This window comes from Fistularia commersonii, chromosome 14 (assembly GCF_037954325.1).
Source record: "Fistularia commersonii isolate RoL2024-O1a breed Wild chromosome 14, RoL_Fcom_v1.0, whole genome shotgun sequence".
NCBI classification, from domain to species: Eukaryota; Metazoa; Chordata; class Actinopteri; order Syngnathiformes; family Fistulariidae; genus Fistularia; species Fistularia commersonii.
Window position 1 is genome coordinate 13,641,158 of NC_141297.1, and position 26,833 is coordinate 13,667,990.

Below are 26,833 nucleotides of genomic sequence, written 5' to 3' on the forward strand. Positions count from 1 at the left end.
TTACAATGGTTTTATCTGAGATATGGTGCGACTTCAGATTTGCCTCTGTACATTTTGTGATTTTAATATGCTTGGAATGTCATTCACCTATAGAAAATGTGTTTGGGCTTGATTACCCATAATGACTCCTTCAAGTAATCAAATAGCTATCAGAGTCAGAGGAACTTTATTTGTCTCCAAGGCACAATTAGAGAGCTTAGCTATGGGCCTAAGGCAAAAAGCAAAAATGAAGGGAGGACAGCATTACAATGGCTTTGTAATCTTGAAAGGGATAAAATATTCTCACATTACACTGATAGAGTCTCCTTTCTTTCCATAGTTTTGACTTATTTTGACCTATGATAATATTTGTGGTCCAAATGTGAATATCTTTAAGGTATTAGATAAAGTGCTTCATTCAGCCATTTCTGTATTTTTGCAGTTCACATCAATCTTGGAAAAACACAACCCAAGCCATTTGAAACCGCCCATCTCTTCGTTATGCTCCACCATTCTGACAACACTTTTCCTTTTAAAATTGTTGGCATCAGCCTATTTTTTTTCCCATTTTTGCAGATGTCATTAGTGTGATTCAAGTTTAGTAAATCCAGGGAATGTTTTTCACTCTAATACTTGATGAAGTGCAGAAAAAAGATCACATTCCTTATGTTACAATATTGTCACAAAATTGAAAAGCAATGGGATAGGTGTGAAATGATTTCTCATGAGACATGATGAAAGTGTGAAATAAGTTGCTGAAAAATGATTAAGGAATACAAGACAAATCATGTTTGCAAATCCAGACAAAATGAGGTTATCTATCAGATTAGCTTTTACTGAATTCAAAATATCATACCTGCTCATTAGTATCAGCACCTCAATTTGCAGCAGTATAAACTTTATTTTTGTCTGTTTTATCATTGCCACTCTGCTTCTTTCACTGAACATCCCCCATGGAGCCGAGCTGATGGGAGTGGGTGGACACTCCAAAAGGCTTTTGGCAGAGTTCAAAGTGTCTTTCATTCAAAAGAGAAACTCTAGAAGCTCCTTGGCTGGTGCAAAGGATGTCTGCCTGCCCTCAGTCCCTATACCTGAGAGAACAAAGAGGGTTCATTTGAGCAAAGGCAATGCTTTTTTTTTCTTCTTTTTTTGAAAGATGTGCAGGAAATGTGTCACAAATGTAGAATTACATATGAAATATATTTTGCAAAGACAACCAGTGGCTTTCATCACTGTATCTAAATCCTAGCTACCTCCACCTCTTGTTTTAGCAATGATGCCTTTTATAATGATTTGCTTTTTCACAAAAAATACACCCCAACTCGTGTAGTCTAACAACTGGGGAGTCAGTGCTTCTCTGGGTATTTATGGTGACCTTGAAAAGTTGGCTAGTCTTTAGTTGGGTCATAGACATCTTTATAATTCATTGGGTCATATTCTAAAAAAGATTTCCGGCTTTTTGTTTGGTTTCCATATGACAAGGAACATGCTTTCTGTGCATTATTTCATCTCATAACAGCTACACTGTGCAATATTTCATCTCATCTCATAACTGCTACATTATAATGTTAAGACACTTATAGGTTTATCACTGCTAACTAAGACACTTTATAGTTTCACTGAAACACTTTATAGTTTATAGTTTATTTTTATTTCTAATTCTGCCTTTCTTTTATTATTTATTACTGTTTTATATTCTGTAACTCTGGCACTGCAATTTCCTTCGGGATTAATAAAGTTGTTCTTATTCTTATTCTTATTCTTTCCTTTTCTGCATGAAACACAATGTAAAAGTGTAATTCCTGCCGGGTCAAAGAAGGAAGTGTAAAAGGTTTACTTTCACTGGGCCACCCTGAATAGCTTATCTTTCATGTATCTTTTGTGTCCCCCTCTGACACTTGCACAAACGCACAACCTAACTGTTTTTTTAGAAGCTTCCATCGATCCAATGGCTGATGCTTATCAGCGACATCCTCCTCTTTGACCATCCGGGTCTGATAGCATTCAGATAGACACACAATCAGGCTGGGGCATCAGAGATTACAAACTGCTATTCTAATGGAGATGTGTGAGGAGGTCTATACAGTCAATTGAGTGGAGGTCTTTCCCAGCAGCCATGGTATCTTTGCTGCGGCTTAATTGCATATCTGAAGGGACATTGTTGGAAATAGGCAGAACTCTCTCAAAAGTTCAGTTTTAGGTTTCTGGTTATTTAAACATGATAAAAACATGAAACAGTTTAGCAAGAGTAGACTTTCATATTTTTCTTTATTTTTTGTTATGTTTTATTTGGAGGATATAGTAGGCCAGAGTTGGCAATGAACGACCCATAAACTCACTCCTTAAACCAAATATTTGAAACACTAAAATTAAATCATCTTCTTCTCCTTTTGTCTTTTCCTGTCGTGTTCATCTTCCAGATGAATTAATGTAAAAGCAGTAAGAGAGAGGAAAAAAGCCAGGAAACAGATTATCTTTTTCTTTTTCTTTCAGCTTTTCCCTCCAGGGGTCACCACAGCAAAACAAACTTTCTCTGTCTAACCCTATTCTCTGTATCCTCCTTTCTTGCACAAACTACCTGCATATCCTCTCTCACTACATCCATAAATCTTCTCCTTGGTCTTCTTCGAGACCTCCTGCCTGGCAGCTCCAATTCCAGTATCCAACTATCCCTCCTCTATATATGACCAAACCATCTCAGTCTGGCTTCTCTGACCTTCTCTCCAAAACATTTAACATGTGCCATTCCTATGATACTCATTCTTGATCCTATCCATCCTGGTTACTCCCAAAGAGAACCTTAGCATCTTCATCTCTGTGACCCCTAGCTCTGCCTCCTGTGTTTTCGTCTTTGTCCCTGCTTCAAAGCAATATAGCATCGCTGGTCTCATCACTGTCTTGTACACCTTTCCTTTCATTCTAGCTGATAGTTTTCTATTGCATAGTGCCCCTGACAATTTTCTCCACCCATTCCAACCTGCTTGAACCCATCTCTTCAACTCTTTTCCACATTCTCTGCTGCTCTGGACTGTTGACCCCAAGTACTTGAAATCCTCCAACTTCTTGAACTCCGCTCCCTGTAGCCTCACCGTTCCACGCAGGTTCCTCTTATTCATACACATATACTTTGTCTTAATGCCATTAACCTTCATTCCTCTCCTTTCCAGAGCATACCTCCACCTCTCTAGTTTTTCCTCAACATGTTATCTGCTCTCACTACAGATCACAATGTGTTCTGCAAACATCATGGTCCTAAGAGATTCCTGTCTAACCTCATCTGTCAGCCTGTCCATCACCACTGCGAACAAGAAGGGGCTAAGAGCTGATCCCTGATGGAGTTCCACCTCCACCTTGAACTTCTCTATTACCCTTACAGCACACCTCACCACTGTCTCACAGCTAGCATACATGTCCTGCACCAGTCTAACGTACTTCTCTGCCACTCCAGAGTTCCTCATACAATACCAGTGTTCCTCTCTTGGCACCCTGTCATATGCTTTTTCTAGGTCTACAAAAACATAATACAACTCCCCTGGCCTTCCCTGTACTTAGCGTTAGTAGTCTTTTAGGCATGAAGCCATACCGCTGTTCACATATGCTGACTTCTGATCTCAGTCTAGTTTCCAGTACTCTTTCCCATAACGTCATTGGATGGCTCATGAACTTTATCCCTCTGTAGTTGCTGCAATTTTGCACACCCCCCTTATTCTTGAAAATGGGCACCATCACACTTTGTCTCCATTCTTCAGGCATCTTCTAACTCTCTAAGATCCTGTTGAATAATCTTGTCAGAAACTCTACCACTGCATCTCCTTAACACTTCCACAGGTATGTCATCAGGACCATCTGCCTTTCCACTCTTTATCCTCCTCAATGCCCTCCTCACATCACTTTTACTAATCTGTGCTACTTTGTGGTCTACAATAGTAACCTCTTCTACTCTTGCCTCTTTCATTTTCCACATTCATTAGGTCTTCAAAGTTCTCGTTGCAGCTTCTCATCACTCTTCTAGCATCTGTCAATTCATTTCCCTCTCTATCCTTAATCACCCGGAGCTGTTGTATATCCTTTCCATATTTAACGCTCTGTTTCGCCCACCTGTATAGATCACTCTCTCCTTCCTTACTGTCCAACCGAGCATGCAAGTTACCGCAAGCCCTTTCTTTGCCTTTGCTACTTTTAAGTTTACCTCATACTGTATCTCCCTGTACTCCTGTCTGTTCTCTTCGACCCTTTCAGCGTCCTAATTCTTCTTTGCTGACCGCTTTCTCTGTGTATACTCCTGCACTTCCGCATTCCACCTCTAAGTCTCCTTATCTACTTCCTTTGTAGATGACACACCAAGTACCCTCCTACCTGTCTCCCTAATTACATTAGCTGTTGTTGTCCATTAGCTGTCGTTGTCCTGTCGTTGTCATTTCGACACCCAGGGCCTTTCTCAACTCCTCTCTGGAAACTATACAACACTCCTCCCTTTGCCTTGGTACTCTTGATCTTCCTTGTCACCAGAGTCATCCTACATTCTAGCAGGCAAACCATGAAAAAAGTGTGAATTATTGTCCAAAAAATACAGTATACTGTGGTCTTTTACATGCTTAACAGTAACCACTACACCATCATGTCCAGCAATAGAACTATCAAAGATTTACACTATTTACGTGTTTTTTTTAAATTTAATCTTATCAAAAGAGCTATTGTTTAATTATGGTGGCCCCTTAGAAGTAACAGATTGTAGAGTGGGATGGATTTGAATGCATTGTTAAGGGCGAGGTTCGAGGTATTTGTAGAGAACAATAGATCACTCTACATTTTTGAGTCCACCCTGAGGCTTGATGGAGGAGACAGGACTCAAAGTAATTACAGAACGCCACACAGAGAAACTCAGAAAACAAGCGAAAAGCAACTGCTGGGAACTTCTGAATTCTAATAACCCCAGGCTAGCATCTGAAAAAAGTCCATTAGGTCCTGCGTTGCCCACAAAATACTATTACTTATATTCATGTAGTATCACACACAATCTGCATACCGAACATTATTGCTCAACTGCAGGGAGGCCCACTTGTGCATTGGGTTTTGGCCCTGCTGCTTCTCTAATGGACATTTCTTTAAGCTTGGCCTTTGTGTGACCCCCTTTTCTTTTCTTTTTTACATTATACAATCTACAACTATCACTGCATAGGCAGTTGATAGGGGGATGGTATAATGTTTAACAACTTTGGGTATAGAAGAAATAACGATCTGTCATAGTTTGGAATGAGGAAGCTTCCCATTTGGCATTGACTTAGTATTCTAGTTTATAAGAGAAAAACAAAAAGATAAAGGGAAAAATGTGAAAATGGGGAGAAAGACATATCTGAAAAGGATTAGCATTTTTTAGATGTTAGATAAAACCGTAAGACCGTTCTGTGTTGACTGAAAAGGGAGAGCTATTAGGATTAATAGCATGTGCCAATATTGTGCTTTTCGCAATGTGTGTGTGTCACCATGTCAGATTTATTCTCTAAGGGGATAACTATATTAGAGTCTAACCTGAGACATTGCTCAACAGATGAATCTTCCTCTGCCTCCTGGGAGATGTGGTCATCATATCAGGTCCTGTGGCTGTGTGTGCATACGCGTGTTTAAGTCGTGGTCGATGGGGTCTCAACCCCTCCTCTCTGAAACGGTTCATTGGACTGAAACACTAATCCACAGGGACCCTCTACACTAGGTTTACCCCCGACACACACCGACTTCCAACTTTCTCATCAATCATAGGACAAAACAGTCAGTGAGGTGGCCTCATGGGTGACAGCCTCAACTCTGACCATCACCTTTGATGTTATGATTCCTCAGAAGTAGTGGACTGAAGTTTCAGGGTAATTGTTTACATTGTGGATGAGTAAATATTGAAACACAACAGTTTGACTGCAATAGTCATTTAATTTAAATGAACAGAAAAAGCACAAAACAGTTGGGGGTAATGAAGGTTGAAATTGTTAGCCATGGCTTTGGTGTTAGAAATTCTCACAATGATCAACATGTCTTCAAACAATGAAAAGTGGTTTATTTTGTTTTTTTTAGGGGATGGGGCTTACAAGTATCTTCTCAGAGTTTATTATCAGTTAAACACAGCATTTAAAATCTGCAAATTCCCATGTGTCTATATCTAGATATTACACCATTGTATAATTTGCTTTTGTAAGTGAATGGTATGTGAATCTCAAGCCACTTTATCAATAGAACATACAGTTTTAGGATAGTACATATTGCCTTTATCAGAGCAAGTGAATAGGGAGCTGTGCTGGGACCAGGTTTTCTCCTGGGGGGATGTCACAGGATCTAGAAGCTGGTGAGGAAGCACAAGACAAAGAATGCAAGGGGTAATGAACTCGCGAGGAAGACCCAACAATCTGGCACCAAAGGTGTTGGATAGCAGGCTCCTCTTATCCTCCGCTTGACAAGGCCTGATCAGCCGTATGTGTGCCGGCACCCCCAGCTGAATTAATTCCCCTATTCAATCAAGCTCACTGGTGCTGGGGGCTGAAGCCAGAGCCCAAGCCAAGCATTGTTCTGCTGATACCCGAATGGGCAGAAAACTTGGAAGAGTGGGGCCAGTGGATAAGATGAGAGCAGACCGAGGTGGGGACCCGGGCGGTCCAGAGCTGGGGTCTGGTTGCGTCTGAAGCGCCTTGTTAATGACCTCCTCAATGTCCCTGGGAAGAGCCCAACAGTGCAGTCAGGTGCAGGATGGGAGCCGGGGTCTTGCTGGCGTCGTCTGCTGAGAACTGGCGGACATCTGGTTTAGAGTTTTGGGCACCTGGGTGATAAGAGGTTGAACAGGGAAAAGAAGAGACCAACAGGATTTACATGAGTTGAGGGTGAGCTAACATATCAAGAGGTGGCAAGGGCCTGGGAAACTGGCGGAGCAGAGGGGACCTCTGTTGGAGGAGGAGAAGGACTAGGGTGAAGACCCAGGAGTAGCTGAGTAGTAGTGTTCTCTTGTTGTAAGCTGAGGTATCTAAGAACAGCGTCGCAGGAGTGAACAAGAGAACTCTGCTCAGCAACAGCTCTCCAGATAGCGTCCGCTGGGTCAGAATGGCCAGATTGTACATATTGTTTTTACCAAAGCAAGTGGAAACAAGTATACCATAGTTAGTGCAGTATGAAGTTTAGTAATGCTTGTACGTTCAGTTAGGGAATTCCAAAGTATTGATTGAAAATCTTTTCTGGTAATTTAATTCACTATTTATTCTTTCATTCATTCTTTTTTGACTGGACTAATTTTTTTGAGTCATAGTTGAGGAAGGTGTGCCTGACCCAAATGCAAAGACACTCGGGAGGGAGGGTATCCTAAGGGGTTCATTTGCCAAGGAAGATGAATGGGGAGCTTTGCTGGGACTGGGTTGTCTCCTGGGGGATGTCACAGGGGTCTCAGGAACAAGGAGGTGTCAAGGAGAGCCGTCAGGAGTTACATGAACTAGGAGCTGGCAAGGGGAGATGTGGAAAATCAGGAACTAGGGGCTGGTGAGGAAGTGCAAGACAAAGAATGCAGGGGGGGCGGCACCCCCAGATGGAATCATTCATCTGGTCAATCAGGCTCACTGGTCAGTTCAATTTACAGTTGATAATTTGAAGCAATAATGAAGCCAACAATAGCAGTGCCAAGTTAACATTTTTGGGTCCAGAAGTCCTGTCAACTAGTGAGATCCAGAAAATGCAGCTTATTTGCCTGAGTCTAGAGTTTTGAATGGAGCTTTTTTTTCTTCTCTGTTATTTTACGGGTTTCAGTAATGATCAGGGCTCAGCAATCACACATTAACAGTATGTTTACTGTTCTTGAGCAAAACACACATCATCCCAGATCTTTTTTAGAATTGTGTTGTGGCAATGTATTTTTATTACAAGCTTAAATTCATTTGTAAATCCAACATGTTCCGAATATATAGCTTTTGGTTTTAAGTCAAGGTAAAATCTTTAGGCCCATAGTTGCCTCAAGCAAGTGACATTAGAGAGCAGGATTTTCTAAATTTGGAGTATCATTGACAAAGTCAGGGCCATTCCGCTAAAGGCTCACCTTTACCACTTTGAGCGCAGTGTATGTGTATTTTGGCCCAGAGGCAACTGTAAAACATTGCACAAAAATCAGATTGTACTAACGTGCAGCAGAGGGCCAGAGGGCACGATTTAGCTCTGAATCAATGTGTAGTATATGTGTGAGGCTACATATGAAAGTGCTGTGTACATAGTCTAAATGTATCCTGTGTGTATCTGTATAGACCATGTAAGACATGCAGTTAGGCCCAGAAATATTTGGACAGTGACACAAGTTTTGTTATTTTAGCTCTTTACAAAAATGTATCAAGGATACAATTATATAATCAATATGGGCTTAAAGTGCAGAATATCAGCTGTAATTTGAGAGTATTCACATCCAAATTGGATCAAAGGTTTAGGAATTACAGCTCTTTATTACGTAGCCACCTCGTGACTCCTCCCTCAGTAACCTGTCATCAATTAAGCAGTTAAAGGGCCTGGAGTTGATTCCAGGTGTAGTGTTTGTATTTTGAAGATGTTGCTGTGAAAACACAACATGAGGTTAAAGGAGGCGCTCAATGGGGGTGAGCCTGACCATCCTGAGGCTGAAAAAAAGAAGAAATCCTTTAGAGAGATAGCAGAAATGTTAGGAGTGGCCAAAGCAACAGTTTGGTACATACTGAGGGAAAAAAAAGAGTCCACTGGTGTGCTTGGGAACTCAAAAAGGCCGAGGCGTCCATGGAAGACAAGAGTGGTGGATGGTCACGGAATCTTCACAACATCCACTCAAGTGAAGAAATAGGTGTATCAGTATCTAAGTCTACCATAAAGAGATGATTTCATGAGAGTAAATAAAAAGGATTCACCACAAGGTGCAAACCATCAATCAGCCTCAAAAATAGAAGGGCAAGAATTGACTTTGCCAAAAAACACCTGTAGAAGACAGCCCAGTTCTGGGAGATCAGCCTGTACCAGAATGATGGCAAGAAGAAAGTTTGGAGAAAAATTGGAGCAGCTCATGAGCCAAAGCACCCCACATCTTCTGTAAAAGATGGTGGAGGCAGTGTGATGGCATGGGCATGTATGGTTTTCAATGGCACTGGGTCACTTGTGTTTGTTGATGTGACAGAAGCAAAAAGTGCTTCACAGTACAGATGGACAATGATCCAAAATATACTGCAAAAGCAACCCAGGAGTTTTTTAAAGCAAAGAAGTGGAATATTCTGCAGTGGCTGAGTCAATCACCAGATCTCAACCCAATCGAGCATGCATTGCACTTGTTCAAGACAGCTGCAGTAAAGGCCTGGCAAAGCATCACAAAGGAAGAAACCCAGCATTTGTTGATGTCTATGGGTTCCCGACTTCAGGCAGTCATTTCCTGGAAGGGATTCTCAACAAAAGTAACATTTCACTTTGGCTTATGTTTATTTGTCCAATTACTTTTGAGCCCCTGAAATGAGGAGCATTTGTATAAAAATAGCTAAAATTCCAATGTGTTTAATCTCATATTTTTGTTCAACCCCTTGAATTAAACCTTAAAGTCTGCACTTCAATTCCGTTGTAGTTGTTTCATTTGAAATCCAATATGGTGCCAATGAGAGTCCAAATCATGAAGATTGCATCATTGTCCAAATATTTCTGGGCTTAACTGTAGTTTGAATAGAAATAAGTGCTTTGTATCACTGTCATGTAGCAGAACTCCACCCTTGCCTCATATTTGCTGGACATTCGACCCCCTCTGGTCTCATCCCCTGCTTTAATAAATGAGTAAATGACTCCCAGGACCTCTAGCTGACCTTCATGATCAACTCCCCATTTTTTCTTGCTTGCCCCAACCTCACTTTTCCTCAGCCAGTAATTTATCTCTGTTGCCCCCCCCCCATCATTCCAGTGAAATTTTTATCTTAAGAATGTGTTTTGTATGGATGAGCAATGCCAGTGTATCTGTCTTGACTGTTATAGTAAGATCTCTGATAACCATCTGTGGATGTTATGGATTATTTGCGGGATACTTTCTTAACTGAACATAGATAAGTTAAGGTCAAAAACTGAGGCAACAAGAAACTGAGAAAAGACAACTCGTGCAAAGGAAGTAGAAAGAAACGGCAATGGTGAAAAAGTGGGATATAAAGAATCCCCCAGGTAAAACAGATTGCTGTGTCTCATTGTGTTGCTTTTCTCCTCTATCTGATGCAGACTCAGCTCTGACACCTGTCACCACTCCTAATGAAATAGCTCCCACAATCCTCTGTTGCAAAGTCTTTTGTTACCCAATTCCTTTGTATGTGCTTGTGTCATTGTGAGGCTTTGTGCTACACGTGTACGTTCCGAGCAGATTACTGAATATGTTTGCACCTGTGTGTTATGCATGTCACAAATTCCCTCAGGTTTAGCCTTTTTTTGACTTTTGCTTCAATTATATGAAAGTCTATAAACAAAAATATGTGCATATACATAGTTGATGCAACTGGGACCAAACTGTTCAAGGGGAGTGATGCAGATGTGGCTCTGACCACTTATGGAGGAACATATAAAAGTGGTGTGTGTGGGTGTGTGAGTGTGTGTTTGCTCCCATCACAATTGGAACAGATGCTTCAGTGCAGTACTTTGACATTGAAAAAAAATGCTACTTCAGATTGCACACACACACACACACACACACGCATACACACATATCCACTTTACTTTTTTCCATCCTTTAGCTGTATTTTCAATTTTACTATAGGCTAGAAGCAGTTCATTAGTTGTCTGTCTCCATCTGTGCGTAGTTACAACTTAAACCGTCAGCCTCACTAATTGTCAGTCTGCTTCACTGGGCTTGGTGGCACTGATTTGATGCTCGCCCTGTCTCTTTCCCTTTTCTCTCCTCCTTCACTTTCTCTTTCCTGCCCACATCAGCACATTCACATCATGTCAGGTTCTTCAAAAATATGATCTCCCCTCTGCGTAATACCTATCATGTAAGTAATGGTTCGAGTAATTCCCTCAGGGTTCATTATGATTCACATTTGAGGGATCTATCAGCAAATGTCATTATTTAGAAAGAGCTGCACTTTAAGATAAAAAAAAAAAAAAAAAAACAGATTTGAAAAACAAAATTAGAAAATGGCACCTGGCTTCTTGTACAAGTTGGAAATCAGTACATCATATTTAGTTCATCAATGAGTTCAAAGTTAATAATATGAAAGTCACATTGTTTTGCCTAAAATGGAAAAATAAAAAAGCATCCCTTGATCAGCCTAATTTTGCATGGCGATTTTATTTGCGCTTTTCATGAACTACCGTAATTGTTGAAAATTAAGTCTTATTTGACAAAAAGCAAAATTTTGAAAAGCATTTGTTTGTATCTCAGTGATTTCCAACTGAACAGTAGTTGTATTCAATGTTAAACAACAGTTTCATAAGAAGATGAGATTAAGGGTCTTCCCTATTCTTTCCTTAGCAGTCATTTTAGCTCAGTAATCTGAGCAAATGTTGTCCAGTGTCCATGAAAGTTACATGTGACAGAAAGGCAAATATAGATAAGCACATTCAGTGGCAAGCAACATGTTGTTTTGGGGTTTTTTTTTCCCATCAGGTGCCACTTTGAATTTTGCTGCTATTTAATGCCAATCATAGGATGAAAATTATACCTAAGGAATTCATCATACCATCAGTTGTCAAGCTTGTCAAAAGATCTTCTCTTTTCGTGTTTTTCCCCTCAGTGGTCGCCACAGCAAAACAACCTTCTCCATCTAACCCGATTCTCTGTATCCTACACTCTCACACCAGCTACCTTCATCTCCTCTCCGTCCATAAATCTTCACCTTGGTCTTCCTTGAGGCCTCCTGCCTGGCAGCTCCAATTCCAGCATCCGTCTACCAATATTTTCACTATTCCTCCTCTGTACATGACCAACCATCTCAGTCTGGCCTCTCTGACCTTCTCTCCAAAACATCTAACATGTGCTGTTCTCCTGACTGACTCATTTCTGATCCTATCCATCCTGGTCACTCCCAAAGAGAACCTTAGCATCTTCATCCTTGGACCTCTAGCTCTGCCTCCTGTCTTTTCATCTTTGTAACTGTTTTTAGGCCATGCATCATTACTGCTCTCACCAGTCCTGTACACCTTTCCTTTCATTCTGGCTGATAGTTTTCTATTGCATAGTACCCCTGACACTTTTTTCCACCCATTGCAACCTGCTTGAACCTGTCTCTTCAACTCTTTTTCACGCACTCCACTGTTCTGGACTGTTGACCCCAAGTACCTGAAATCCTCCAACTTCTTGATCTCCGCTCCCTGTAGCCCCATCGTTCTACCCAGGTTCCCCTTATTCATACACATATATTCTATCTCAATGCAACTAGCTTTCATTCCTCTCCAGTGCATACCTCCAGCTCTCTAGATTTTCCTCAACCTCTTCTCTGCTCTCACTACAGATCACATTGTGTTCTGCAAACATCGTGGTCGATTAAAAATTCCTGTCTAAGCTCATCTGTCAGCCTGTCCATCACCACTGCAAACAAGAAGGGGCTGATGGAGTCCCACCTCCACATTGAACTTCTCTGTTACCCTTACTACATACCACACCACTGTCACACAGTTAGCATACATGTCCTGAACCAGTCAAACACACTTATCAGCCACTCCAGCTTTCCTCATACGATACCAGAGTTTCCTTTCTTAGCACCCTTTCATATGCTTTTTCTAGGTCTACAAAAACACAATACAGCTCCCCTGGCCTTCTCTGTACTTTGCATTAGCATTCTCAAAGCAAATAATGCATCTGTAGTACTCTTAGGCATGAAGCCATACTGCTGTTCACAAATGCTGACTTCTGATCTCAGTCTAGTTTCCAGTACTCTTTCCCATAACGTCATTAGATGGCTCCTGAACTTTATCCCTCTATAGTTGCTGCAATTCTGCACATCCCCCTTATTCTTAAAAATGGGCACCATCACACTTTGTCTCCATTCTTCAGGCATCTTCTAACTTTCTAAGATCCTGTTGAATAATCTAGTAAATAATCAGAAACTCTACCGCTGCAACTCCTTGATACTTCAACACCTCCACAGGTATACATCAAGACCAACTGCCTTTCCACTCTTCGCCTTTGGGGAATGCAAGTGCAAATATTGACTGATATATTAACCTACATCATTTGTTTTTAAAACTCTAACGCTATATTGGATATTCAATAGTCACACATGTAATAATCCTATTCGCAGGGAGGGAAAGTAGAAGAAGTGAGGTGTCATCAAATGTTTCAGAATCACTGGTCTATATCTTTTAAATTTTAACTGCAGACTGCCAATATATTCAATTAAACACAAAAATGCATGTCCATCTAACTTCCATGTAAAACACATTCACACTCACACACGCAGACATACACAGACAGTGCCAGTCTTGTCACCCGGGAGAGTAGTGTCTCCAGATGCTATTATATCCAAACCTTTCCTTCCCTCATCCTCTTTGCCATTCCCAGACCAATCTGCAAGTCATTACGGATGCTCCATTAGACAGTTCCTCAGCACCTCTCGGCAGACAACCAGGCTGCTGCTGTGCCTAGACTTTAGGTATTCATTCATGATTAAATTGAACACAGTTCCCACTGATTTATCATCTCTAATAAAAAGATTAAAAAAATAAATAAAAAAAAACTTTTGCTCTCCTTAAGGGAAAATAAGTTTGCTTAATGGTGCTTCAAGTGCATTACAGAGTAATTAATAAACTCTATGTTCGTATTTGTTTGGCTTTTCGGATTGTTTACTACATTTCTGAATATCAAGCACACTGTAGTGAATATGACTACTTCCATGGGTAATTGGGTTTTATTGTCTTGCAAATATTGTTTGATACACTCGATGAGAAATAGAGACTGTATTATTTACATATTTACACATTTTCCACACATAATTTATCAAGAGATGTATGAAAGACGATCACTCATGGATGCCAAAAAATTATATTATCTGGGCATGTTTTCTCTGACATTTTTGTTTGCATCAATTGGATTGTCCCAAAAATCAAAGAGCTAGAAAAATTGAAACAGATATGGAAGCAGCATGATATTGATTGATTGATTTGTTTCTGATCAGCTGCCGCGAGGAAAGGTTGATTTAAGAAGATATTTCAAAACTAGAATTCACCAGTGACAGACAAAATTATTAAAGTTTTATTTATTGATATATGAGATTACATATGGAAACCTTGGAGAACATTGCATCGCTGTGCCTTTGTTTCAGTGTCACTTTGATGGAGAAAACCGGTGATTTTATTTAAGTCATTAATGCAGTGTTAAGCAACATAGGTGTAATGAATGAACAACAGAAAGATCCAACTAATTGTAGTTACCTCTCAGCTTCCTCTGTAATCCATCAGGCTGTGGCTGTTTTACATGTTTATAAAGGTCTCTGGCTATTAGATTTTTATTCACACAAAATTAGATAGGGTACATTTAGTGTATTTTTTAGTTTATGTCTCTGTTTTAAGTATGCTGCATTTTTACCGGTTCCCGGTTAATTCTTAATAAGTGACTTCTACATTCAGTTTTGAATGGTTGATAAAAAGTGCGTTAGTGTTGATCATTTGTTGCTGAAGTTTCAAGATAAGGCAATACTATCCCTTAACGGAACAATTTGAGAGAGCTCCTGGGTGGTCAGGAAGTGCTTCCAGATGACTGGACAACTCCAACTACTGTGATCAGGATGACGTGGGAGAGTTCTTGGTGTGTCATCTGGAACAAAAAAAGAAAAGGAAACTTAGTGGAGGAATTTGGAAGAGCAAGAGTGTTTGCAGAGAAAGAAGTGGTACACTGAGGGGACTGAAGAGGGTGATTGACTGATTTATACAGGTTGACAAACAGAGATAGTGATGGGTAGGACATGCAACAAGTTAGGGCGATTAAGGATAGTAAAGGAAATAATGGACAAGAGACAGAAGTGGAATAGGAAAACAGAAAGAGGACATTTAGGAGTTGATGAATATGGAAAATGAGAGCGAACAAAGAGTAGAGGAGGTGACTCTTTTTGACTACAAAGTAGCAGAGATTAGTAAAGTTGAAGTCAGTGGGGCATTGGAGATTATACAACAAGAAGTGTGATGTGCCGATCTTGTATGAGATGTGCAGAACTCTGGTAGGTACAGAGGAATAAAGCTGATGAGCCATAAGGCATAGTCATGAAAAATTAGAGAAAGCTAGAATGAGGAAGGAGTTGAGCATTTGTGAACAGCAGTATGGTTTTATAGGAAGAAAGTATTACAGATGCACCGTTTGCTTTGAGAATATCAATAGAGAAGGCTCACAGGGAGTTGCATTGTGCTTTTGTAAATCTAGAAAAAGCATACAGTTGTGAGGAAGTATTGAGTGGTGGAGAACATGTACGAGAGCTGTAAGAAAGTGGTCAAATTTACAATGGGTGTGACAGAGATCAAGGTGGAGTTGGGCCTGAATTAGGGATCAGCTCTGAGCCTCTCCTGGTTTTCTATGGTGATGACAGATGAGGTAAGAAAAGAATTACCATGGACCACGATGTTTGCTGATGACATTGTGATCTGTAGTGAGATAAGGGGGCAGGTGGAAGGAAATCTGGAGAGGTGGAGGCATGCCCTGGAAATGAGAGGAATGAAGGTTAGCCACTGCAGAACAGAGTATATGTGTATGACGGACCAAAGTAGAACAGCGAGATGAAGAAGGGGGAGAATTTAATTACTTGGTCTAACAGTCCCTAGCGTAAAAGTGTGGCAAAAAAGTAAAGTAAATAGTGCAGGCAGTTTGGAATGGGTGGAGAAACTTGTTAGGTGTGAAGTGAGATAAGCTAGTATCAGCCAGATTGAAAGGAAAGGTGTACAAAACGTTTGTTTAGCAATGTTGTTTGGTTCAAGATAAGATACTTGTCGAAGTCCTCTTGCAAAATCTTCTTGTCCTGTTGAGTCATGCAGAATTGAAGGTGGTTCTGGTTGCTCCATTCAACAGAACTCCTCTATGCCACTCCTCATCCTCAGGGTAAATACATCAAAATATGGAAGAGTCATCAGATAACTTTTGGTGGGTAGACGTAGCAGGAGCGGGAGATGTTGATGGGGACAAAAGCAGAACCTTCAGCAGAGATGTAAGTGGGTGAAGAGGTGGGGGATGGGAGCTCAGATCACTGAGCTCACTGTGGTCATGTCAAACCTGTTGAAGAATAGGTTTAGCTCTGCTCTTTGACTCCTTAGATACAATGGCATTGAGAAAATGATAGAAGGCAGAGTTGGACGTGACAGATATGATAATTTTGAAATTCTGCTTGGAAGTAAAGGATGGAAAGGATCAGGGATGAGTCAGAGGGATAGTGCATATGAGATAGTTTGAACATGTACAGAGGATAGAATGTGAATATTTGTAGTAGAAGGATGCTGAGACTGGAAGTGACTGCTAGGAGGTCGATAGGAAGACCAAAGAGGAGATTTATGGATGGAGTGAGAGACGGCATGAAGTTAGTTGGTGTGATAGAGGAGGATGCAGAGGATAGCGTTAGAGGGAGGCAAATTATTGGCTGTGGTGACCCTTGAAGTGGGCAGTCTGAAGAAAAATTAGAATATTTGAGCCCAGAATTACAAATTATTCCCCAGAATAAAGATACGCCCCTATGAGTAGGACCATTTCTATTATCTTTACACGACCAATACAACAGGGTTACAAGCAGTACAGCAACACAAAAATTCCATGACTACAACTACAAACTGTTCATGAGATATGTGTCTGCCAATCTCAATCACTGATAAACTTTCTTTCATAAAAGTAGAATTATCCAAAAAATATTTTGTGAAAGTCATTTTATAGCAGGGAATAAACATGCATTTGCAGGATATTTATTATTTCATACCTGTAATTGTTTATTTACTACATCCATCTTGTGCTAGATGACACTACATTCACATCTAGCTGACTTGATTCAACTTAATTCAAATCAATGAAGGTGCAAAGTAACTGTAATGCATGTAAAGCAGTCTATTCTTCTATTTATAGATGGTGACCTGTCATAGTGGCTTTTCTTTTCCTTTCTTTACTCTGCTCAAAACATTCCAGGTGCATAATTTAGGTTTCCGGTCACAACCCAACCTCTAAATTTTTATTTTCCTCAACTCCAGGAGTGTCCTCAGATCCTGCCCTCCACTCAGATCTATATCCCTGCTGGAGTTATGAGGCCGATAACACTGCTGGCCCAGAACCTGCCCCAACCACAGTCTGGACAAAGGAACTATGAATGTATCTTCCATATCCAAGGGAACACACACAGCGTTCCTGCTCTTAGGTTCAACAGCACCAGCATCCAGTGTCAGAAGACCACGGTAAGACACATGTGTTGTTCACCATACACTAAGCTTTGGAGTTAAGATGCAGCAGGGTAAGCGGACTAAATACCCTGAAAAGACTGCTTAAATCTGAATTTCCATGGTGGTCAAAGGCCTTGTTATTGACTGATAACAGTCTTAGCAAGTCCTCATCAACTACCTGGATCTCCCAGCTGTCACATTTTTCATAAGGTGCTCTATACATGAGAGTCAGACCCCTGTAACAATTTTGCTTTTGGTCAGCGGTGTAAGTTACTTGCTTAGCAAAGACTTTGGGGAGGAAGTTACAGTACTAGTCACTTCCTCTTCATCGCCACTCCTGATTCCTGTTCTTACACTTCTGTCAAACCATCAAAGCAAATGGTCCATTTTAGGATTATTAATGTCTCCGCAACCACTCAGGTCACTAGACAGACAGAAGGCATTTTAATGATGCAAATTATGACTTACTTAATGGGACATATGATTAACATGCATGATGCAATCCATGGCTACAATAGCCACTTCTTACCGCTGAATGGCAGCTGAAGCGAATGTGCTGCCTTTTTTTTTTGCTCCAACTTGTCACACAATTGTCAGAGGCCCCAGGTCTTTTAGCTGTTAACTGCATTATTGGTTGGTACTAGAACATGCTGCTCATTTTTTCAGCCATTTGCAGTTTTCTATTCTCTAACCCAGTCACTCACTTTCTCCCTTCAAAGGGAGAGAATCACTGTCAGCATTGCAAGCCTGGAAGTTGTTCTACCTCTGATGTTGAACACTAACATGAAAAGTAGCTCTAGGGCAATTGGACTGACAGTTCTTTTGTGTTTCGGAAAGGTAATTTGTTCATATTTAGTCAGTTGTGTTTCCATAATTACTCCATGCTAGTCAGTGTTCTTTGAGATTCAGGGTGACCTGACTACTGTTGAAAAGAATGAGCTGCAGAAATGATAATTGCTGTTCAGGAAGTGTTTTTTTTTTCTTTTTTTTTATACCAACGTGTCTAATTTGATGGAAAATGTCATTGCAAAACAAGTCAAGCTTTTGCCAATGACTTGCCTTTTCAGTTTAGGCTTGCTGCAATGTGTGTGTTCTGTGTACTGAGAGAGTGGTTTAACACAAAATAGTTTGAAGCTGCAGATGAATGTTATTTATGTATCTATTTATTTATCTGTTTATAATTTTTCCGTTTGTGGAGCTGCAGAAAGAAAACACTTAAAATCAAAAAAACATCAGCAGTAATTCCTGGAAATAGTAGTGTGCAGTTTATATCCCCCTGCCCGTGATACAGTCATTCATTATAACACCAATACTACTGCTCAGAGTTGCTGAGGCAGGAGACCTTCCTCAGCTAATCTCTCATTCACTGGCAGGCTGACTGCACGTGAATAAGAGCATGTGCACACAAACATACACAGAAATGCACCACTCTTGGCTGTACTTAAACATTTCATAAAGTCTCTGTGTTTTCTTTGCCAGAAAGCAGTAAACCTACAGAACTCAGTACAACTTTGCAGCTGTTTATAAACCCAGACTTGGGGAAATTGAGTGTGTAGGTGCTTATGTGAGACACACACACACACACACACACACACACACAGAAACCCCTTCTGTCCCCTACCCACCCCCTCTTTGTCAGGTGGGACTGTGATAGATCCAATTAAGGGAGCTGTAGATAAAATGATGATGAATGGCTGTGGTGTTAAAGACTGACAGACTCAAACATACTCGAACAGACACACACACACACACACACACACACACACACACACACACACATATAGACACAGGAATTCACAAATGGGAAATTACTGGAATAAATAGACTACTATTAAAATTGAAAATAAAGCAAGGGAACAGATAATGACAATGCAACAAATGTGATGGAGGAAATAGACAAGTGGAAGTCTGATCTAGACAGAGGGAAGGAAAGAGATTAAAAACAGCAAACAGAATTCAAATAAACAAATAGCAAGTGCCAGATGGCAAGAGAATAACTGCGTTAAATTAAGTAATGTAAAAGGATGCTGAAATTACAGGAAATTACAAATTCCTGCAAAAATGAAACTGCCGATGTAAACCAATGGAACAGCAGGGAGTGGTAACAAAACTATTCAGCCGTACCAAGCAGATTTCCTAATACACCATAGTAAGGCCAGAAAACACTTCAGGTGTCCAAAACTCGATGTCTATTTCACATTTACCCTTTAGTGGAAACATCAAAGAAGAAAATCACTTACCGGAGCACTTGAAGAAAAACATGATATCCTGGAGCAGCAACTTCATTATATTCTTGTTCAATATTTTCAAATTTTATTGTATTGGAGTTGTTATGTTCGTGTGGTCCTAGAGCCTACTTGAATTTAAAAGAAACCATTCAACTGAATATTAAAGGATCTTCGAGATAAGTATAGCTAATGTGCATCAAAAATGTTACAATTTCTTTGAACATCCTAACATAAGATCATACCTCATTATCCCTTAAGAGATTATGTCGGATGAAGAGTGTGAAACTATGAACTATTAAGAAAAAATTGCACTGACTTTTAAAAGTAATCCTCTGAATGATAGCAGCCCCTGTGCAACATTATGAAATGTGGCTTTTTTGTTCCATCATTTTGCAATGGGAGAAATGATATGATTTCATATGTAATATGATTAAATGTAATAGGATTTCCAACATTCAATAAGATATTTTTGAGCTGATTCATATTTTCTACCTATCTTCAACTGAAAACATAAACTCATCACCAATTCTACTACTACCACTAATACTGCTACGACCATACTACTACTACGACTACTACTGCTACTATGACTAATAATATAATAACAATAGTTTGTAGCAACAGTAAAAGAAAAAAAAAATCTACTGTGGAGGACCAGTATGTAAAGAATAATGATTGCCAATCAGCATGAATGTAACATTACTATATGTATTTTCAGCAGCGGTGTGCGGATCTGCATCACAGCTGGCTGCAACTGGGACAGTAGAGTGTAATAAATCACAGAGAAAATTAGCCAGCAGTAGATGTTCACTCATCCATTCAATCTCACTGTCTCTTTGTGCATTATTTAGCCTCCTGGCAACACTGAAAAATTGAACCTGCATATCCAAATACACTGGGGACCCGCAGTCGGGAGGGATGCATGCTGGGGTTAAAAAGAAACTGCAAAGGTTCAACACAAAACTCGCCATCCCCCCAACACACACACATACACAACATCCCCAAAGACTTTGTAGCCCAACAGGAAGTAGACATATGGAGATTCTCCACATGATATTCTTCCTAATCATGTGGATCAGATATAGACTGTGGCATCAGCAACAACCAGCAACCTGCTTTACAAGATTTATTACACCAAGACATAAGCTATCAAACACTGCATTAGTGTATGTTCATATGTTTTTATATGTGTCTTGGAACTTTAAACTGTTAGATTTGGCCTGTATATTGGCCCAATTGCAAGTCACCTAAAAAGTTGTAAGGTAATATATTATGATAATTGGACTTGGTATCTGAGCTTCCGGTAACCATTTAACACAAATAAAAGTATGCACTTGTCCCCAGGATAATCCTGACATTAAACTATAGTGTCAACAAATAAGCCATCATTCAATAAAACCATGACATAAAAGAAGGACGATACCTCTAAACCACGAGTCAAACTCAAGGCCCGCGGGCTAAATGTGGCCCGCCACATCATTATGTGTGGCCTGCAAGAAAGTCTTTAAAGATCTGATTGTCTTAAAATAAAAAAGTCAAACATAAACTTCATTCCCACAATTTATACCGATCATGTTACTCACAAAGTGACGGAGTCCCACCATTAGATCGCAGTGTATCAATGCACCTTAAATGCCCGAAATGTCCAGGATAGAGGCTGTTTCGAGAAAGATGACAATGCATATGTAACATTTTGGATTTGAATGAGCCATAAATTCCGAGTTATTTAACTTTATGGAGTAGCTACATTTACTTTACATTACATTTTGTTACATGTTTGTTACATGTGGCCCTTTGAGGGCAACCGTTACGCTGATGTGAAGATGAAAATGAGTTTGACACCCCTGCTCTAAACCTTTCGTTGAATGTAGTGATCTTATTACATGTATGAAACTATCCTTATGAACAATATTCATATTGTTTGTTTGATTTCAAATTAATTGATATAAATAGAAGTATGCAAGTAATCTATGCTTTTGAATCTCATGAAAAAAATGAAATTGATTATTTTGTGTATGTTTGTGATTCCAGTGAAAACTAACAAACCCAAGTATCCTTCAAAATGACCAATTATTGTTTGAAGGGGTGACCCGCATACAGCACGAGCGTACACAGTACAGCAAACACTCCCCCATTTTTTTGCGACCAAGTCACCCCCTCCCCAGTCAGCATTGAGGGGGTTTTCTTCACACACACACACACACACACACACACACACACACACACACACACACACACACACACACACACACACACACACACACACACACACACACACACACACACACACACACGAATGTGCAAACAGTATGCATATCTACTTATACAATCTGTTGAGACATACAATCCATGGAGACTATTCATGTAGCAAGAGAATAAACGAGTGTGAGAGCAGATAATGAATGAACCCGAGCCAGGCGGTTGTGTTACTGTAATTAGGCCAGGGACGGCTTTGTGCTCACCTTGTACTTTTTACACTGTCTTTCTTGGTCTCTCCTCTTGTCACCTCACCTCCTTCTCTCTCTCCTCCCTCCCTTGTCCCCTCTCATTGACTTACCTCCTACCCTTTCTTATCACTTTCTTGTTTCAACTCGTCTTTATACTATACCCTCTAGTCCTATTTGTCCCACTGCTTTTCCCATGTCTTCTTGTCTTTCTTGCTGAGTTGTCAACTCTTGACTGTCTTTTGCCCTCCATTGCTGCCCTCATCTTCATCCTTCTGCTTGGACATATATTTCCCTGTTTCTAATCCATTTGCAATTCACGTATATTCTCTTTAGCAGGATCTGCATTGCAGTTCTCAGTCCAAGGTGAGGGGCTGGAGCCTGTGCTAGTGCTTTAAATGCATGCTAATTGGTTAGGTTGAACCAGGGTTAGAGCAAAAATGTATGATGAATGGTTTGACCAACTTCAACATGACAGTATGACAATGTATGTTAGTAGGGTGGTTCAGGAAAACCTGAAAGGATGATTTAATTGAAATGTAATTGGTCAGGTTAGGGCGGACTCAAGACTACTATTATGGTCAAGTTGGGCCTGGCTGATGATTCATTCATTAAACAACTACTACTCGAAAATAGTAATGATAATAATAATAATAATGCGTAGATTGCATGTTACGAGTGAAATTGCCACAAACCGTCAATCAAAATTAGAGTGCCCTTTAGACCGCAGCTTCTTTTGATGTTGCTGCTTCAATTTGGCTCACTTGAACTATGATGGTCCCAAGTCAGTCATCAAGTAATTTCTGCTGGTGGGATCTCGGATTGAATTTTGAGAAACCTTACCTGCTTCATAATCTTCATAATCTTTCCCCGCTTCTTATACTTCCTTCTAATGTCCAGCTCTATACTCCCCTGTGCTCCCCTTAGGGGCCCCCACTATGAGTAGCTCAGGTAGATTAATTACATGCTGCGACATGGAGGAGTGGCCCACAGGCTTCAGTAATGACTCTGATTACTCATCTCCAGCAGCTCCAGGCACTGAGCGAAGGGGAGTCAGGATGACTAGCCAGGAGTGGGGCTTCACAGTAGGAGAAGAACAACTTTTTTTTTTCCCTTCACCACAGAGGTCCACCTCTGCAGAACTTTTAACAGCACTAGTGGTACCACTCTGAGATCAAAGCTTTGCATGCTGATAGTCGATTGCTGAAATGTTGAGGTCCATATGTGAAAAAAAGTACCCAAGGGACATCGAAGTCATCAGTTTCTAGGTGTTGAATCCGCACAGAAGTGCAAATACTGCAATCAGTCATTCAAACAAGCTGCAGGCCAGCAAAGCAAGAACTCAAGTCCACTAGAGAAATTATTTGTAGAAGAAATTTACTTAAGGCTGACAGGCTGACCCATTAGGATGCCTTGGAGACAAAAACAAAATTAAATGTATGGAATTTGAAAAACTTGAATGGTAAACAAAACAAAAGGCAGTGACAGTTGTGCATTAAACCAATAAAGATGTTTTTACTTTTGCAAAAAAAGTAATTTTTAAACACCCTTCAGCTAATAACATGGGAGTAACAGTGAGGTGAAACTGGACTTGCTGCATATATCGTCAGAATCCTGATACCTTCTTTAAGGAAAGCATGTAATCTACGCATAATGATAATAATAATAATAATAATAATAATAATATAACAATGATAATAATAATAATAGTAATAATAATGTGATATTTAAGTTTTTCAACATAAATTAACATTGTCTGAAGACTGATGACTATTTTAATGCTTTCTCAAAACTGGATCAATTAATATATTAGGATTCGTTTTTTGATTGAGGTTGTCTTTTGGACTAAAGGTAACGTTTTGATGTGTACAAATTGTAATTGTAGATTTTTTTTCTTCAGGATTAAAGTCAAAGCATTTAGCCTGTGATGGTCTTCTTTCAGTATAGAGTTATTCAATCATTTTTTTATTTTATTTTTTATTATTAAAGGATCAAAGAGTGTAAATGGCCACAGAAGTGTTCTTAAATTTAATTAATCTTGATTCTAGGGTCAATATAGTTATTCATGCTAGTTTTAACTGATTAATTGATTAACTTGTTTATTTATTTATTTAGAGAGTGTCTAATTTTAAATAGTCACGCTATGATATTTTATTTTTTTGTATTCAATCAAAATAATTTCCATTCAATAATCTCAATGCTGAAGGTGAAATCCCTGGCTGTGACCTCTGACAAATATCACTGCATCCATGGGAACACTTGCTGATAAGCAAAAGCTAACTTATGGCAAAATGCCCAAATCCCACACTCTTTAATTCAGGTTATAAAAGGTCAAAGTGGGATTAAAACTGCTGACCAACAAGAGCTATTGGATAAATGATTGGACTGTCTGCATAAACAATCCCACAATGTGATTATACATAATTTGTTCATCTGCCAAGGTTGTCTTCATTGTTCTTCTCTTCATTTTAGTTTAGTTAATTCTATTGTTACATATTTTATTTCTTTTTCATTGTCCATCCATCCACTATCTACCACTTATCGGTCTGGGCTGTGGGGCTGCTGGAGCCCATCCCAGTTATCACAGGGCGAGAGACGAATTACGTCCTAGACCGGTCGGCAGTCGATTGCAGGGCAACATATGGAAAACCAACCATTCACTCTCTCATTCACATACCTTGTCAATTCTTACAGTGTATTCCATCTAACCTTCTGCATGTTTTTGGACTGTGGGAAGAAACCGAAGAGCCTGGATGAAACCAATGTAGACACGGGGGGAACATGCAAACTTTGCACAGAGAGTCCCCCTGTGGGAATTGAACCGATATCCCTCATGCTGTGAGGAAAAAGCGCCAACAACTGTGCCCCCTGTATTCCATTTTGTTTAATTTTATTGAATTCTTTTTTTTAATTATGCTTTATCTATTTATTGGTGCCTAATTGCTTTCTGTGTAAACTGCCCTCCTTCACACATTGTAAAAAGTAATATAAAACTGTAATATTGTAATATAAGCTAGTATATCTCCAAACTTCACCACCCAAGGTTCCAATAAACAATAACAGCAGCATCAAAATGTCGGCTATGATGTAAAAGCAGAGTCTTCCATTGTAATTTTTTCTTGTTGTTGTTTATTGCATTCCTTTCTTGAAGAGGTTTTGTTTCTTATGTTTTTGAGTAACAAGCTGCATTTATGCCTTTTACTGTATAATCACGTCTATTTAATGGGCCCATACTGATATAATTTGTGGTGTTTTCAAAAATGTAACAGTAAAAATATCCATTCATTTTCATTGATTGCCCAGGAAATAATAGCTGCACAGAGTGTTACTTGTTTAACTACACACAAGTTCCTTATTGTTTCAGCCTCATCCTCCTTATGGCTGTGTCCTTTTCCATTCCATACTGACTTACCCTTTTGTAGCGTAGAATCAGGCAACAAATGTGTCTCTTACTTCACAGCTTCCCCCAGGATGAGAGTTAGAGAGTGGGCACTGCACAGTGTGACAGGATGTCATGGCGTGGTGTGTGTCTGCATGTTAAACTGTGTGACAGTATGAATAAAGCATGATGTGGCAGGCAGCAGAGTGGGCAGGGACTGACAAGAGAACAAGTTGGCCCAGTGTTTTGGTGATGGCAGACAAGTGGAAACCCTTAAAGTTTAATGGGGGCCAAACCACACGGAGCAAAGTAGTAGTATTTGTGTGGGTCCAGTTGCTTCTCCAGGCATGGTAGCTGCCACACACAACCTTTAACTAGTGGGACATGATGAGGATTTTTATGCAGCCAACGGCCTACCTCAAATGTGATGGATGAAGATCACGTCGGAGTTGTGGGAAGGGAATACGAGCAATCAGGGTTTCTTTTGTGGTGAACAATATGTTGGTCAAATCCCCTAGAATCCTGTGGTCGCATTAGTTGGTCTTCAACTTAGTTGCTTACATTCTCAATAGAGACTACTGACTTTCTTCTAAGGCGTCTCACAAAGTCTTAATTTCTTATATTCACACTTTTTTTTTTTCCTATGGCTGTTATTTTAGTCTCATTTTCTCTTTAGACACTACCCTGAATCCTTTACCAAACATAGTTAGCGTAGAGTAAAGCTGTGATAAAATGGATCACAGTAGTGTGTCTTCTTTGACAGTGGACAGCTGCAGGCCTTTAACACTCAATGCTGCAGGCTATTTTTTGTTCTAAAGTTGCACAGGATTTTAATTCCTTAGCAAAGATTTCACTTGTTCCACAAACCCGTAGACACGGAGTCAGCTACTAACCTCAAAGGGTTTATTAAGTGTATAGACAATGGAAATACTAACGTGCAACACACTTTTGTACACTGGCAAAGCTGTGGAGAATATCTGCTACACATAATATTTTCTTCTTCCTACCCTTTCGGCTTTTCCCCTCAGGGGTCGCCACAGCAAATCAACCTCCTCCATCTAACCTTATTCTCTGTATCCTCTTCTCTCACACCAACTAACTTAATGTTCTTCAACACTTGAATTAATTAATTAATTTATAAGTTTCTATTTTTCCACTAATATATGATCCACAAGAAAAGCCTTCTTTTCCAGTTGGAATCAAACTACCTATTTTTTTTAAAAGAAAAATGTTTTTTTCATGAATTCTTTCTCAGAAGTGTATAGAAATAATAAACCTAATTCCTTATCAACCACAAAAAAGGAAATCAAACTACTGAAGATATATCAGCATTAGAAAAATAAAAACATGGGCAAATAAATCATTAAAAAAAAAAAATTCCCAAGTCGCATTGTATTTAAAATGGTATTTGATATGAATGTTTCTCGCTTTTCAGTGCTGAAGATATTCCTGGCACTGAGGCAGAAGTACTTAAATCCAGTTTT

The 26,833-nt window shown here is 39.7% G+C and overlaps 1 protein-coding gene across 5 annotated transcripts in view; it reads left to right on the forward strand.

The window, feature by feature from the left end:
• LOC147227339 (plexin-A1-like) overlaps nucleotides 1–26,833 on the forward strand; it is a 299,109-nt gene that overhangs the window by 186,515 nt on the left and 85,761 nt on the right. For all 5 annotated transcript variants that reach the window (XM_086158939.1, XM_086158942.1, XM_086158943.1 and 2 more), the window contains exon 10: nucleotides 17,113–17,313. In XM_086158939.1, the coding sequence (XP_086015065.1) occupies nucleotides 17,113–17,313 (201 nt within the window). The remainder of the gene's footprint in view (nucleotides 1–17,112; nucleotides 17,314–26,833) is intronic.